At 41.3% G+C, this 14,035-nt stretch overlaps 1 protein-coding gene and 1 pseudogene across 1 annotated transcript; both read right to left on the bottom strand.

Moving 5' to 3' along the window:
* Positions 1 to 204: 204 nt before the first annotated feature.
* LOC129849806 (gamma-crystallin M3-like) lies at positions 205 to 1,552 on the bottom strand. Its single transcript, XM_055916573.1, has 3 exons — positions 1,295 to 1,552; positions 939 to 1,178; positions 205 to 801 (listed from the first exon to the last, which is right to left on the bottom strand). Exons 1-3 carry the CDS (start codon positions 1,307 to 1,309, stop codon positions 520 to 522), a joined length of 537 nt encoding a protein of 178 aa, XP_055772548.1. The 5' UTR covers positions 1,310 to 1,552; the 3' UTR covers positions 205 to 519.
* Positions 1,553 to 5,312: 3,760 nt separating this feature from the next.
* On the bottom strand, positions 5,313 to 13,595 carry LOC129849805 (beta/gamma crystallin domain-containing protein 2-like; annotated as a pseudogene).
* Positions 13,596 to 14,035: the final 440 nt, after the last annotated feature.

The raw sequence follows: 14,035 nt of genomic DNA, 5'->3' as shown, positions 1-14,035 counted from the left end.
ACAAATGTACCCAAGTGTGCTTTTCTCTCGTACCCTCTCTCTTTCTCTCTCTTTTGAAATCCCCATTTTTGTGTAACGTGTGATATTGTGTTGGCACGCTAGGGACCTGCTCATTGTACTAAGTTCTAATCAATAGCCTAGACTGTGTGTATGTGTATCTTATGTTATAATTTTAGCTTGTTAGGAAATAAATAATCAACTCAATTGATGTGGTACGGATTTATTTAGTGTGACTCGGGTTTGTGCAGATTCCCGGACTATGCGACGTTCAGGATGAGACTGTAGAGGAAATTAAGCGACTGTTGTAAAATCAATATTCTGATATTCTTTGAGTTCATTTGGGAAATAGAAACTCACTAAAACCAAACTTTCCCATGGTGCCCCAGGTTAATGACTTAATAATTACCTGATTCATTTAATCACGTAATTATAAACAATTAATCATTCCAACGTCACGTCATGACAGATGCTTTTATACAAGACTTTATTATAAACCTAATATTCACATCAAACAGTGAATTAACAAGAATCCATGATACGCCTCATAGACTGCCATTTCATGTTGCCCATGCTTCCTCCCATGTTGCTGAAGTTTCTGTACTCTGCAGGCCTCAGGTACATCTGCCTGCCTTTGTAGTTGGGCTGCTCGTACATGAGCCAGTGTCCGTCCATCACATTACAGGACTGGCAGTCGGACATGCGGTAACGGTCCATCATGTTCTCACAGTCGTCCATCATCTCGTGCATCTGTCCTCCGAAGTTTTCCCTCTCGTAGATCCTCATCCTGAACTGGCCGCTGTGCTGTAATGGAAAACCACAACAACCAAAGCCATTAGAATTCTTTTGAATTATAAAATGTTATTCCAATTATAACTATTTTATCCAATCAAAACTACTATCAGTGATTACAGAAACATATGAATTAGTTGTTTATTTACCATGGGGATGTTTCGGCAGGACCTAATGCAGTCAGACATGCCCATACGCTGGTGGTCACCATACTCTCCTCTCCTCACAAAGTACTGGTTTCCCTGGAAGTTGGAGCGGTCGTACACCATGAAGCAGCCGCTCTCCACCCTGCAGGAGTTGCACCTGCTCAGGTAGGAGGTCAACTCAGGGCAGTCTGAGCTGGTCTCATAGGAACGGCCCTGGAAGTTCCTGTCCTCGTAGAAGGTAATCTGGAGGTCAAAAGAAACAACAATATAGACTCAACAGTAATACGACAAGTTCAAAATTCAACTTCAACTGCAATTTGAAAGTTTCTTCAGTGGTGAGAGACTGTAGGTTGGCGTACCTTTCCCACGGTCATGGTGACTCTTGTTTGGGTAGCCTACAGATATACGGTGATACTTGGTCTGAAGATGTATAGCGTATTCTCCGTCCTTGGGTACTTTTATACCTGGCTTAACGTCAAAAGAACCCCCAGCTCCATTGTGAAAAGTCCTGAGTTGGCATAATGGCATAGGGGCCCCTTTACACAATGGTTTCCAGCTAAATCCTTTATTACTCCCCATTGTGTGCATGGTGGGGTCCATTTTTGGATTGTTGCTGTTTGAATGACAGAGAGAAAAAAAGAAAATTCTCTGGTCCAAATATGATCATTTACCTCAAAGGGCACCCATCTACTGTATAATATTATTATAATAACATAACATTATGCACATCATAATGAGTGAGTGATATGAGAGAGCAAACTTCTTGTTATGAGAGGCCGGTAATGTATAGTACTGTACATTGCCTCTCAATTTAACGCAGTGACATGTCCTGTCAGAGAAATCACTGAAAACAATATTTGATCTTTAGATGTTCAGTGATAAGTGATTGATTGACTGGGATTATGTTTTTCATTTCAAAGTGGAAACAGGCTAAATTAACATGTTTCCTGTAAATTATTGCACGAGTAATGTACAGGTAGACAACGTTATGGCTGGCGTTTGTTTTCAGTGAATCTCTAGTTCCCTGAGTGAAATGGAAAACCAATTTGCAGTCTTGAACTTTGATTGGAAATCAGTTCAATTGATATTTTAATTCTGAACAGAAATGTATTTATAAATACAAATTGGTCAAAAATGACCAATAGTCAAACAAAACTGAATTTGTTGCAAGAAATTAAGCTATTATATAGCAGTACTTGGTGTAGTGGTCTATATAGACTTCATGCCTATTTTCTGCATCAGCCCACTTCGTCCTTGTTGCCATTATCCATTGTCTGTTGTCTTACCAATGAACAGTGTGGGTGGCCTCCTCCTGACTTAACCTCAAAACCCCTCGCAGCCATAGTCCTTTCCCCTTTCACATACTCTGATTTGGACTCACACTCCAACCGTTGTGTGCTCCAATTTGCATGCTCAGAGCACGGTAGTATGCATATTGAGAAATATCCATTGTTGTCACTGTCACATACTGTATATATATATATCCATTTGAATCTGACCTTGCTATTGAATCTGACCTTGCTATTGAACCTGACCTTGCTATTGATCCACCGTGCATTTAAAGGAACTACAACTTGTAAGGCATTGTAAAGCCTTTGTTATCAATGAGATGCTATATAAAATATAGTAAAAGGGTTATGCCACATTTGTCAAAATACCAGATGGAATGTCCTTTAACCTTACCCTTTATTTAGTACCACATTTTTTTAAAATTGTGTTTAACTAGGCAAGTCAGTTAAGAACCAATTCTTATTTACAATGACGGCCTACCCCGTCCAAACCCTAACAACGCTGGGCCAATTGTGCGCCGCCCTATGGGACTCTCAATCACAGACGGTTGTGAAACAGCCTGGAATCGAACCAGGGTCTGTAGTGACGCCTTTAGCACTGAGATGCAGTGCCTTAGACTGCTGCACCACTCGGGAGCTTATGGATAATTTGTGAAGCACTTGTGTAATTCTTATAAAGGCTATGAATGCCCTATAGAGCCTTTACAAATTGTAGTTAGTTTAAAGTGTGTGTTTCTTTTATCCAAATTTGATGTCAAGCAACAGTAAGGTAGTGTTTTAGGCAAGGTGAGCTTGTTATTCTCCTCAGGATCCACTTTCCTTCTTCCTGGACATGCCTCACTTCCTGATTATGCCAGGTATGTACTATTCCTTTAGTCACTGTATTCCAGTCACCCCCATTGATTGAAATAATTTAGATTTGATTGAGTGATCTGACTGACATTTGAAAATGTGTTTATTAAATTTAAAAAATAGTTTATTGTTTTGGTAGACATCATTTGTGTAAAACCATATTTGTTAATATTTTATGAGGCATACATATAATGCCTTATAATACAAAGAGTTGTATCATACTTACTAATTGTTCATAAGTACTTATCCATCCTGATAATACATATAATGCATTATAAGCCCAGAGAGCATACAATGCATTATATCATTGCAAGAATGTGAAAATCTAGCAAAGAACACTCACATTTCGTGCTAGCTACCTATTAGTGTTATATTTAGGTCAAAGATGAATTTGACTCGGCTAGCTTGATAATTATATGTTTAGCATCAGTCATGTCTTCAGCCTCTGCTAGCTTATTAGTAATCTTCACAGTTAGCTGTGTTCCTAGCAAACAGTTAGCTAGCTAGGTAAGTGTCGGCAGGTGCCTAGCTTTTCCAAATATTTGTTGCTAGCTAACGTTAGCTACCTAGTCCTGCTAACTTGGGTAAATACAACACAGTGTTGGCTAGCAGCTCAGACATTTCTACCTTAGCCAGCTTGTTAGCTAGCTAGCTCGTAGCTAATCACACAATGCTGTGCTGTTTGCAAATACCTCGTGCCACTAGAAATGTAGCTAGCCAACATTAGCTAGTGACTCACTCATATAGTCTAATCAAAATCAAATCCAATTTTTGGTGTAGACTAACAGTGAAATTCTTACGGGTCAATTTCCAACAATGCAGAGTTAAAGATGACATAAGCTGTAGCTAGATAAACTGTAGCTACTCTACTCTAGCTGCACGTTCCAAAATCCAGGGATCGAGTTAGCTAGCTAGTTTTCTTGGAGCAGGAGTAATGGCTGGTTTTAAATACCAAAAGGCTGATGTTATAAATCATGCTCAGTTCAAATTAATGCTGTTAAGTATCAATCAATCAAATGTATTTATAAAGCCCTTCTTCCATCAGCTGATGTCACAAAGTCCTGTACAGAAACCCAGCCTAAAACCCCAAACAGCAAGCAATGCAGGTGTAGAAGCACGGTAGCTAGGAAAAACTCCCTAGAAAGGCCAGAACCTAGGAAGAAACCTAGAGAGGAACCAGGCTATGAGGGGTGGCCAGTCCTTTTCTGGCTGTGCGGGTGGAGATTATAACAGAACATGGCCAAGATGTTCAAATGTTCATAGATGACCAGCAGGGTAAAATAATGATATTCACAGTGGTTGTCGAGGGTGCAACAGGTCAGCCCCTCAGGAGTAAATGTAATTTGGCTTTTCATAGGAGATCATTCAGAGTATCTCTACCACTCATGCTGTCTCTAGAAAGTTGAAAACAGCAGGTCTGTGACAGAGCATTTTAGGTAGGTCTATAATGCATGATGCTTTTTAGGCTGATAATGCATTATAGTAATGTATTGTAAGAAAGCTATAACTACTTATGATAAATTATTATATCTTATAGCGAATATGATGAGTTTGTGGTTTGTATTATGGTAATGTTACTGTTTTGGAGGATGGAAGTGGGAAGTGGTTTGATAAATATGGCATGCCACTGTGTAGTGTGAATGGTTGTGACAAGTTGTCACTAGTTCTTAAGAGTTGAATTTGTGAGTGTGAAATGTCTTTATTTTTATTATAGCAGCAACATGCTTGGTTATGTCTGAGTAAGGACAGTACGATGTGCTGAGCTGAGCTTTCAAAGCTGAAGTTCCTCAAAGCTAAAGTTCCTCAAAGTAAACAAAACAATTGATCACTTGAGCACCTGTCTGATTTCCATGCTTCATCTTTTTAGCTAATTAGAGGACCTTCCTTGCCTTTTACAAAAAAGTGGCGTAGTCTTATTTCTTATTTAGATCCTCATTTGGCGTAGTCGGCAGTATTCCGGTGTTAAGAGCTTATCTTGTCTAAAACACCCATACACAAGGCAGTGTCAAGTGCCTAGAATAGGCTAGAGGTTTTTTAAGACTATATATAAGGTTTATAGAATTTTGGGAAAAAGGGACATTTTTGTTTACATTACAGCTGATATTAGTGTTTATAGTGGTTGCAGTATAATAGTTGCTTATAGTGGCTTTTTAGTGGTTAGAGTATTACATTGATATAACAGTAATTTACAGTGCAGTGGTTTGTGGAAATAAGGTAAGAAAATTGCTGCAAAAAATGAAGGTTTAAAATGTTTATTAAAAAGTCGTTGCACTCTTTAAAGACAGCACATTTAAAAGGCAGCATCGCCGCTGATGCGCCTCATGGACTGGAACCTCATTTCATCATTCCCCATTCCCATCTCTCTTGTGTTCCTGTACTCTCCAGGCCTCAGGTAGGTCTGCATGCCTCTGAATTGGGGCTGCTCGTACATGACCCAGTGGCCGTCCATCACGTTGCAGGACTGCATCTCGGGCATATGGTAACGCTCCTGGATAGAGTCACAGTCGTCCATCACCTCGTGCATCTGGCCTCCGAAGTTCTCCTTCTCGTAGATCCTCATCCTGAACTGGCCCTTGTGCTATTGGAAAGAAGATAACACATTTCACGCATCTATTAACTGAATAGGATGAGCTTGGTTGATAGGATGGCATACAATGCAATATGCCACAATCTAAAATGAATGAAAAAGATAAGCACCATATGGTATAATTGTTATCTTTTCCATTCATTTGCAGTTGAGGCATATAGCTGGATCTACACAACCGATGGCATGGGATGTGTTTTTATGTTGACTTTAGATTACATTTGAGGTGTGAAAACTTTAGACAGACTTCGATTTTGGAGTGTAAGATAGTTTTATGGCATCGATGATTGTGGTCATTGTGGTGTGGTTGTGAATAGTTGTGGTCTGTTGTGCTCTGTCTGCAGAACTGCTTACCTGGGGGATCATACGACAAGACCTGATGCAGTCGTTGAAGCCCATCATGTGCTGGTACTCAGGGTACTCTCCCCTCCTCAGGAAGTACTGGTGGCCCATGTAGTTGGGCCGGTCGTACACCATGAACATGCCACTCTCCACCCTGCAGGAGTTGCACTTGTTCAGGTGAGAGGAGAGCTCGGAGCAGTCGCTGCTGCACTCATAGGAGCAGCCCTGGAAGTTCCTCTCCTCGTAGAAGATAATCTGGAGAAAGAGAAAGAATGCGGTGAAAGTCTAAACATCTTGACGTGAAACCAATTGATTTTGATGTGCAAAAACTCATACATTCTATCCCGTTCAGAAATTATTCTGCATAATCATTTTAATGTGTCTGACAAAATCAAACAATGCAACCATGATTATAATTATAAGTCATTATAAGTCATCTGTAGTTATCATAGTGTTCTGAATCTAAAAACACACACATCAAGGATATATTTCCCATTGGAAATGGGCTCTGATGCATCCTAGATTCATAGTTCCAATGCCAGCTGACGTACAGTTCAGCACTGTGCACAGACTTTGATCACAGCCCCACATTACAGTACCTTTCCGTTCATGGTCACAGTTATTTGATTTCTGTTGTTCTCCCTACTGGCGTGCTGCCTTTTATGCTTGATGCAGCTCCAGAAGAATCTACCGCCCAGTTGTATAAAACGCTGAGTCAGCTGAGCAACACTGTACTGTACCTCAACGCAACGTTCACGGCAAACAGTTATCATTTAGTGCTCTGTAAGGTAAAAGGGTTTAGATTAGGTCGGATTCCTTTTAGATGTATTGTAGAGTCTCTTTTAAATAGACTCTGAAGGGTGAATAAACTATTTATGGATTTTAATTTAGCTTCAACATTACATTTGTGTAAATGATGTGCTCATAATTAACCATTTTGGGGAAACACTTCATTTAAAAAAAAAAATGTAATTTAACCTTTATTTAACTTTATAGGCTATGTTCATGCCTATTTCATTTGCATTAGGAATAGGTTTGTGCAGTGCACACAAGAAACCTCCACTCAAAAACAATATTTTGGTGTTCCACTGTTGATTACAGTCCCAAATTTGTTTTGCATGTCAGCAGTCAAGTTTACAAGATATTGGACTTTCAAGAAGCAAAGTGTCACTGGCCACATCATCATGACGCAAACTGTGGACTATTGAACAAAAATACCAAAAGATAGTTGATTTTACCTTTAAGTGGTAGGTAAAGGTGTACCTTACAATTTATATTGCATATTGCATAGTATCAAAATAGTATTTAAAAAAGTAGCAAAAGCAATATGGGGGTTGTTTGAATTGCTCCTTGAGTGTATCAGCAATATAATATTCAAATTCAGTGTTATTTAAAAAGAGCATGCAAATGTGAAATCCTCAAGTGTTTGTACAGTAGCTACATTCAATATCATTGAAAGATACTGTGATATTTAGTTTGACAGAAAACACTGTCTCAGGGGCCGCGCCAGAATCCCCCATAAGTGTTCCTGTCTCAGGGGCCGCGCCAGAATCCCCCATAAGTGTTCCTGTCTCAGGGGCCGCGCCAGAATCCCCCATAAGTGTTCCTGTCTCAGGGGCCGCGCCAGAATCCCCCATAAGTGTTCCTGTCTCAGGGGCCGCGCCAGAATCCCCCATAAGTGTTCCTGTCTCAGGGGCCGCGCCAGAATCCCCCATAAGTGTTCCTGTCTCAGGGGCCGCGCCAGAATCCCCCATAAGTGTTCCTGTCTCAGGGGCCGCGCCAGAATCCCCCATAAGTGTTCCTGTCTCAGGGGCCGCGCCAGAATCCCCCATAAGTGTTCCTGTCTCAGGGGTCTCGGGTTGGTTTTGTGGTCGCCTTTTTGTCTCTCAACGTGCAAGAGAGTGTGTGTGTCTGTCTGTGTGCTGTTCTGTGTGTGTGTGTGTGTGATTGTGAGCATGGGCATAAATAAAGCAGATGACGGCAATACATGAATTATGTAAGCAGGTAGGCAACTATACACTTTGATCTGTTCTGAAATTGAATAGCCACAATGTACTGTACGCCTGACCCCTTTCGAATACCTTACTTTTATAATACATGTATTGTGTTCAGTGAAATGGGTGGCCCCATTGTGAAGAATCCCTGACCAAGCAACATGAAGTAGCATAGAGAGGTATACTGCTGTCTGGTTGTTATGTACTGTAATGGCATTCAGTTGCATTGTGATGCCGCTACAAAAATATATCATGCCCACAAAGAATACAGTTGAAACTATTAAAAGAGAAATGTTTCAGAAAACACACCCCAAAAGACAACAATAGAAAAAGGGATACATATCCATGCTGCACATTTGATGCTCACATACAGTCCACATTTATGAACTATTATTATGAACAAAAATGATGTCCAATTCAAACCCCAATGCAGAAGATGTTCTTCAAAGAGTTCCTCTGACAAAATATTATCAGCCACCAGAGGTCATGGAGCGTTCAATTCCTCTGACTTCTTTAAACCACTACACAGTCCATTGGTTATACATTACCTCTTTAATGTCTCTAAACCAGTTCATTGGTTATACATTACTTCTATAAACAAGTTCATAAGGTTACACATTACTTGTCTAAACCAGTCCATTGACTTGACATTACTTCTCTAAAGTCTCTAAAACAGTTCATTGGTTATGCATTACTTCTCTAAACAAGTTAATTGGTTATGCATTACTTCTCTAAACCAGTTCATTAGTTACACATTACTTTTCTGAAGTCTCTAAACCAGTTCATTGGTTATACATTACTGCTCTGACATCTCTAAACCAGTTCATTGGTTATGCATTACTTCTCTGACGTCTCTAAACCAGTTCGTTGGTTATGCATTACTTCTCTAAACCAGTTAATTGGTTATACATTACTTCTCTAAACCGGTTCATTAGTTATACATTACTTCTCTAAATGTCAGGCTGTGGCTAACTGGTGCATGGAATCAGGAGCAGGAGAGCAGAGATGAGTGTACAAGGTAATTTATTCCACGAACAGCACCAGTATAAAACAAATACTAAAGGTGCGTGAAATTACCGGTCACTCGTAAATAACGGCCGTAAATAACGAATCCGGCAAACAATACCAGCCAACAAGTAAGGACCTGAACATTATATACAAACACGGACGAAACATGGGGGAAACAGAGTGTTAAATAATGAACATGTAATTGGGGAATAGAAACCAGGTGTGTAGAAAACAAAGACAAAACAAATGGAAAATGAAAAGTGGATCGGCGATGGCTAGAAAGCCGGTGACGTCGACTGCTGGACGCCACCCGAACAAGGAGAGGGACCGACTTCGGCGGAAGTCGTGACACTAAACCAGTTAATTGGTTATGCATTACTTATCTAAACCAGTTCATTGGTTATGCATTACTTCTCTAAACCAATTAATTGAATATACATTACTTCTCTAACACAGTTCATTGATTATATATTTCTTCTCTAACGTCTCTAAACCAGTTAATTAGTTATGCAGTACTTCTCTAACCCAGTTCATTGGTTAAACATTACTTCACGAACGTCTCTAAACCAGTTCATTGGTTCTACATTACTTCTCTAACATCTCTAAACCAGTTCATTGGTTAGGAAAGGGGGGATACCTCGTCAGTTGTACAACTGACTGCATTCAACTCCACATTTAACCAAACCCCTTTGAATCAGAGAGTTGCAGGGGGCTGCCATAATCGACATCCACGTATTTGGCAGCCAGGGAACAGTCTGTTAACTGCCTTGCTCAGAACGACATATTTTTACCTTGTCAGCTCGGGGATTCGATCCAGAAACCTTTCGGTTACTGTCCCATTGCTCTAACCACTAGGCTACCTGCCATTATACATCACTTCTCTAGCTTCTCTAAACCAGTTCATTGATTATACATCACTTCTCTCATGTCTCTAAATCAGTTCATTGATTCTACATCACTTCTCTCATGTCTCTAAATCAGTTCATTGATTATACATCACTTCTCTCATGTCTCTAAATCAGTCCATTGGTTATACATTATACTGTGGAGAAAATGTAAAGTAGCGTAAAGCTAACAATCGACGATAAGGATTAGTTTGCTGCAAAATAAGTTTGAGAAACTGGAGGTTACAGTACAGCTTTCTGAGTAATATAATTTGATGTACTGTATATCATTTCTGATGTACTGTAACATGGGTTAAATTTGGTTCAATTGAGCCAGTGAGAAAATGCATATATACAGTATATATACACTGCTCAAAAAAATAAAGGGAACACTTAAACAACACAATGTAACTCCAAGTCAATCACACTTCTGTGAAATCAAACTGCCCACTTAGGAAGCAACACTGATTGACAATACATTTCACATGCTGTTATGCAAATGGAATAGACAAAAGGTGGAAATTATAGGCAATTAGCAAGGCACCCCCAAAAAAGGAGTGATTCTGCAGGTGGTGACCACAGACCACTTCTCAGTTCCTATGCTTTCTGGCTGATGTTTTGGTCACTTTTGAATGCTGGCGGCGCTCTCACTCTAGTGGTAGCATGAGACGGAGTCTACAACCCACACAAGTGGCTCAGGTAGTGCAGTTCATCCAGGATGGCACATCAATGCGAGCTGTGGCAAAAAGGTTTGCTGTGTCTGTCAGCGTAGTGTCCAGAGCATGGAGGCGCTACCAGGAGACAGGCCAGTACATCAGGAGACGTGGAGGAGGCCGTAGGAGGGCAACAACCCAGCAGCAGGACCGCTACCTCCGCCTTTGTGCAAGGAGGTGCACTGCCAGAGCCCTGCAAAATGACCTCCAGCAGGCCACAAATGTGCATGTGTCAGCATATGGTCTCACAAGGGGTCTGAGGATCTCATCTCGGTACCTAATGGCAGTCAGGCTACCTCTCGCGAGCACATGGAGGGCTGTGCGGCCCCACAAAGAAATGCCACCCCACACCATGACTGACCCATCGCCAAACCGGTAATGCTGGAGGATGTTGCAGGCAGCAGAACGTTCTCCACGGTGTCTCCAGACTCTGTCACGTCTGTCACATGTGCTCATGTGCTCAGTGTGAACCTGCTTTCATCTGTGAAGAGCACAGGGCGCCAGTAACGAATATGCCAATCTTGGTGTTCTCTGGCAAATGCCAAACGTCCTGCACGGTGTTGGGCTGTAAGCACAACCCCCACCTGTGGACGTCAGGCCCTCATACCACCCTCATGGAGTCTGTTTCTGACCGTTTGAACAGACACATGCACATTTGTGGCCTGCTGGAGGTCATTTTGCAGGGCGCTGGCAGTGCACCTCCTTGCACAAAGGCGGAGGTAGCGGTCCTGCTGCTGGGTTGTTGCCCTCCTACGGCCTCCTTCACGTCTCCTGATGTACTGGCCTGTCTCCTGGTAGCGCCTCCATGCTCTGGACACTACGCTGACAGACACACCAAACCTTTTTGCCACAGCTCGCATTGATGTGCCATCATGGATGAACTGCACTACCTGAGCCACTTGTGTGGGTTGTAGACTATGTCTCATGCTACCAATAGAGTGAGAGCACCGCCAGCATTCAAAAGTCTCCAAAACATCAGCCAGGAAGCATAGGAACTGAGAAGTGGTCTGTGGTCACCACCTGCAGAATCACTCCTTTTTTGGGGGTGCCTTGCTAATTGCCTATAATTTCCACCTTTTGTCTAAAACATTTGCACAACAGCATGTGAAATGTATTGTCAATCAGTGTTGCTTCCTAAGTGGACAGTTTGATTTCACAGAAGTGTGATTGACTTGGAGTTACATTGTGTTGTTTAAGTGTTCCCTTTATTTTTTTGAGCAGTGTATATTTTGCTATTGATAAATAGTGCACAAATGTCCACATTTGGTGCATCAAAATCGAATTATATTACTTTTTTCTTTCAGACCATTTGAAATCCCTCTCCAGACACCAACCTGTCAGAATAAACCAGTGTAATATAAATACCATGGGTAGATTAGATTTGATAGAAAAAAGAAGAGAACAGGTACTTCAAAATAAGAGTTTTATTACATTCAATGAGAATTGTGACTTTTAGCAGCCTTTTGGACGTCAGGACAGCAGGAATCTCAGGCATCAATGCCGCTGACCCTCACAGGCATCCATGATCCTTCTGATGGAGAGAACTCTCATCATGGTGCTCATGCCCATGTCTCTGATACTCCTGTACTCTCCAGGCCTCACGTACATCATCCTGCCTCTGAAATGGGGCTGCTCGTACATGAGCCAGTGGCCGTCCATCACGTTGCAGGACTGCATCTCGGACATGCGGAAGCGCTCCTGGATGGACTCGCAGTCTTCCATCAGCTCGTGCATCTGGCCTCCGAAGCTCTCCCTCTCGTACAGCCTCATTCTGAACTGTCCCCGGTGCTGTTGGAGAGAGAGAACATTGACAGTTACTACCGTGTGTGTACTCCATGCTTCCAGTATTACATTTATCATTGTTTGTCAGCTGACTTATACAGTAATAGAGGCCTGGACCACGTTCATTAGGGACAAACTGTTTTGATAATACCTAAACTTGTTCAATAAGAAGACATATATTTTTGTTTTCTGTTACAAAATGTTTGGCTACGGTGTGCCCTGCTGAACACGACCCAAGTGAAAAACACGTCAAGTATCAGATGTACAGGTCCTAGTAACTCAAACTTCATCACCATTCACGAACATCTAGCTACTCAAAAATATAAAAATGCACTCTTTATATGAAGAGAAATAGCATGAACCACATCATAATATAATCATGTCATCATCGAACACAAGGAGATGGTGGTACTCCAACTGTGGACGTCTTACCATTGGGATCATGCGGCAGGAGCGGATGGACTCCAGCATGGTCACATCCCCCATGCCCATCATGGAGCCCATACGCTGGAAGTCGGAGTACTCTCCCCTCTTCAGGAACATCTGGTTGCCCATGAAGTTGGAGCGGTCGTAGATGACGAAGCAGCCCATTTCCACCCTGACCGACTGGCAGCGGTTTAGGTACATGTTGAGGTCGGGGCAGTCGCTGCTGGTCTCATAGCTGCGACCCTGGAAGTTCCTGTCCTCGTAGAAGATGATCTGAGAGGGTGATTTGATTGAGAAATGATTTAACCTATGACCTCTTCATCTATGTCGAGAAGATTATAAAGGCTATGATTTTAAATGTTTTACATAATTAATATAGTTAATCATTATTAATTGATTGTGATTAATTTGTCATTACTATTAATAATTAAAAACAATTATACATTCTTAACTTTGTATATAATGCATATCAACTGCATGGTCTCATATAATAACTCTATATTATTTTAATAAAACAAATAGTTTAGCATTATTTAGCTGAAAAACGTTGCTGTATTCTCACAGACTGATATTATTTGGATTAGGATTTTGTGGTTATAGCTGCTATGCAAGACACTATATTCATATCTCAATGGCCAGCTCTTATACTGAATAAAAATCCTCTGCTCTGTATTACCTTGGTCATGGCTACGGTGGTTTAGCTTGATGGTGAAGCTTGATTAGATGACACGCAGAAGACACGGTGTGTTGTGTCGATCCAGTGGCACTTTTATATTGACATTGGGTCCACAGGGCACCTTGCACACCTTTGTGCTAAATAGCATGAGTCATCACAAGGCCCACGTGGGGCTTGTATACATTTCACACAGCACATCTACATTAGTTATTATTGGATGCTGAATGCAGCATGGGGGCCATGACATGTATTGTTCTCACCAGAAATAGAACATTGCATAATCTTCCGTTTGGGTGATTGTGCTAGATGGTACTTTACCAGGTCAAAATACAGTAACAGTATATTTACTAGTGAACTTGGTCACACTTAGTGAATTTTGTCCCACTAAGTGAACTTGGTCCCACTTAGTGAACTTGGTCACAGTGAATTTGGACTAACTAAGTGAACTTGGTCAGACTAAGTGAACTTGGTCCCACTTAGTGAACTTGGTCACAGTGAATTTGGACTAACTAAGTGAACTTGGTCAGACTAAGTGAACTTGGTCCCACTT

This window comes from Salvelinus fontinalis, unplaced genomic scaffold (genome assembly GCF_029448725.1).
Source record: "Salvelinus fontinalis isolate EN_2023a unplaced genomic scaffold, ASM2944872v1 scaffold_1710, whole genome shotgun sequence".
Lineage (NCBI taxonomy): Eukaryota > Metazoa > Chordata > Actinopteri > Salmoniformes > Salmonidae > Salvelinus > Salvelinus fontinalis.
Note: the sequence above shows the minus strand (reverse complement) of the source record. Positions and strands in the feature narration are given on the sequence as shown.

What these genes read in the sequence shown, in the direction of transcription:
- LOC129849806 (XM_055916573.1), bottom strand. An exon ending in CCTGCCGAAACATCCCCATG is followed by an intron (nt 802 to 938) that starts GTAAATAAACAA and finishes TTTCCATTACAG; the next exon opens with CACAGCGGCCAGTTCAGGAT.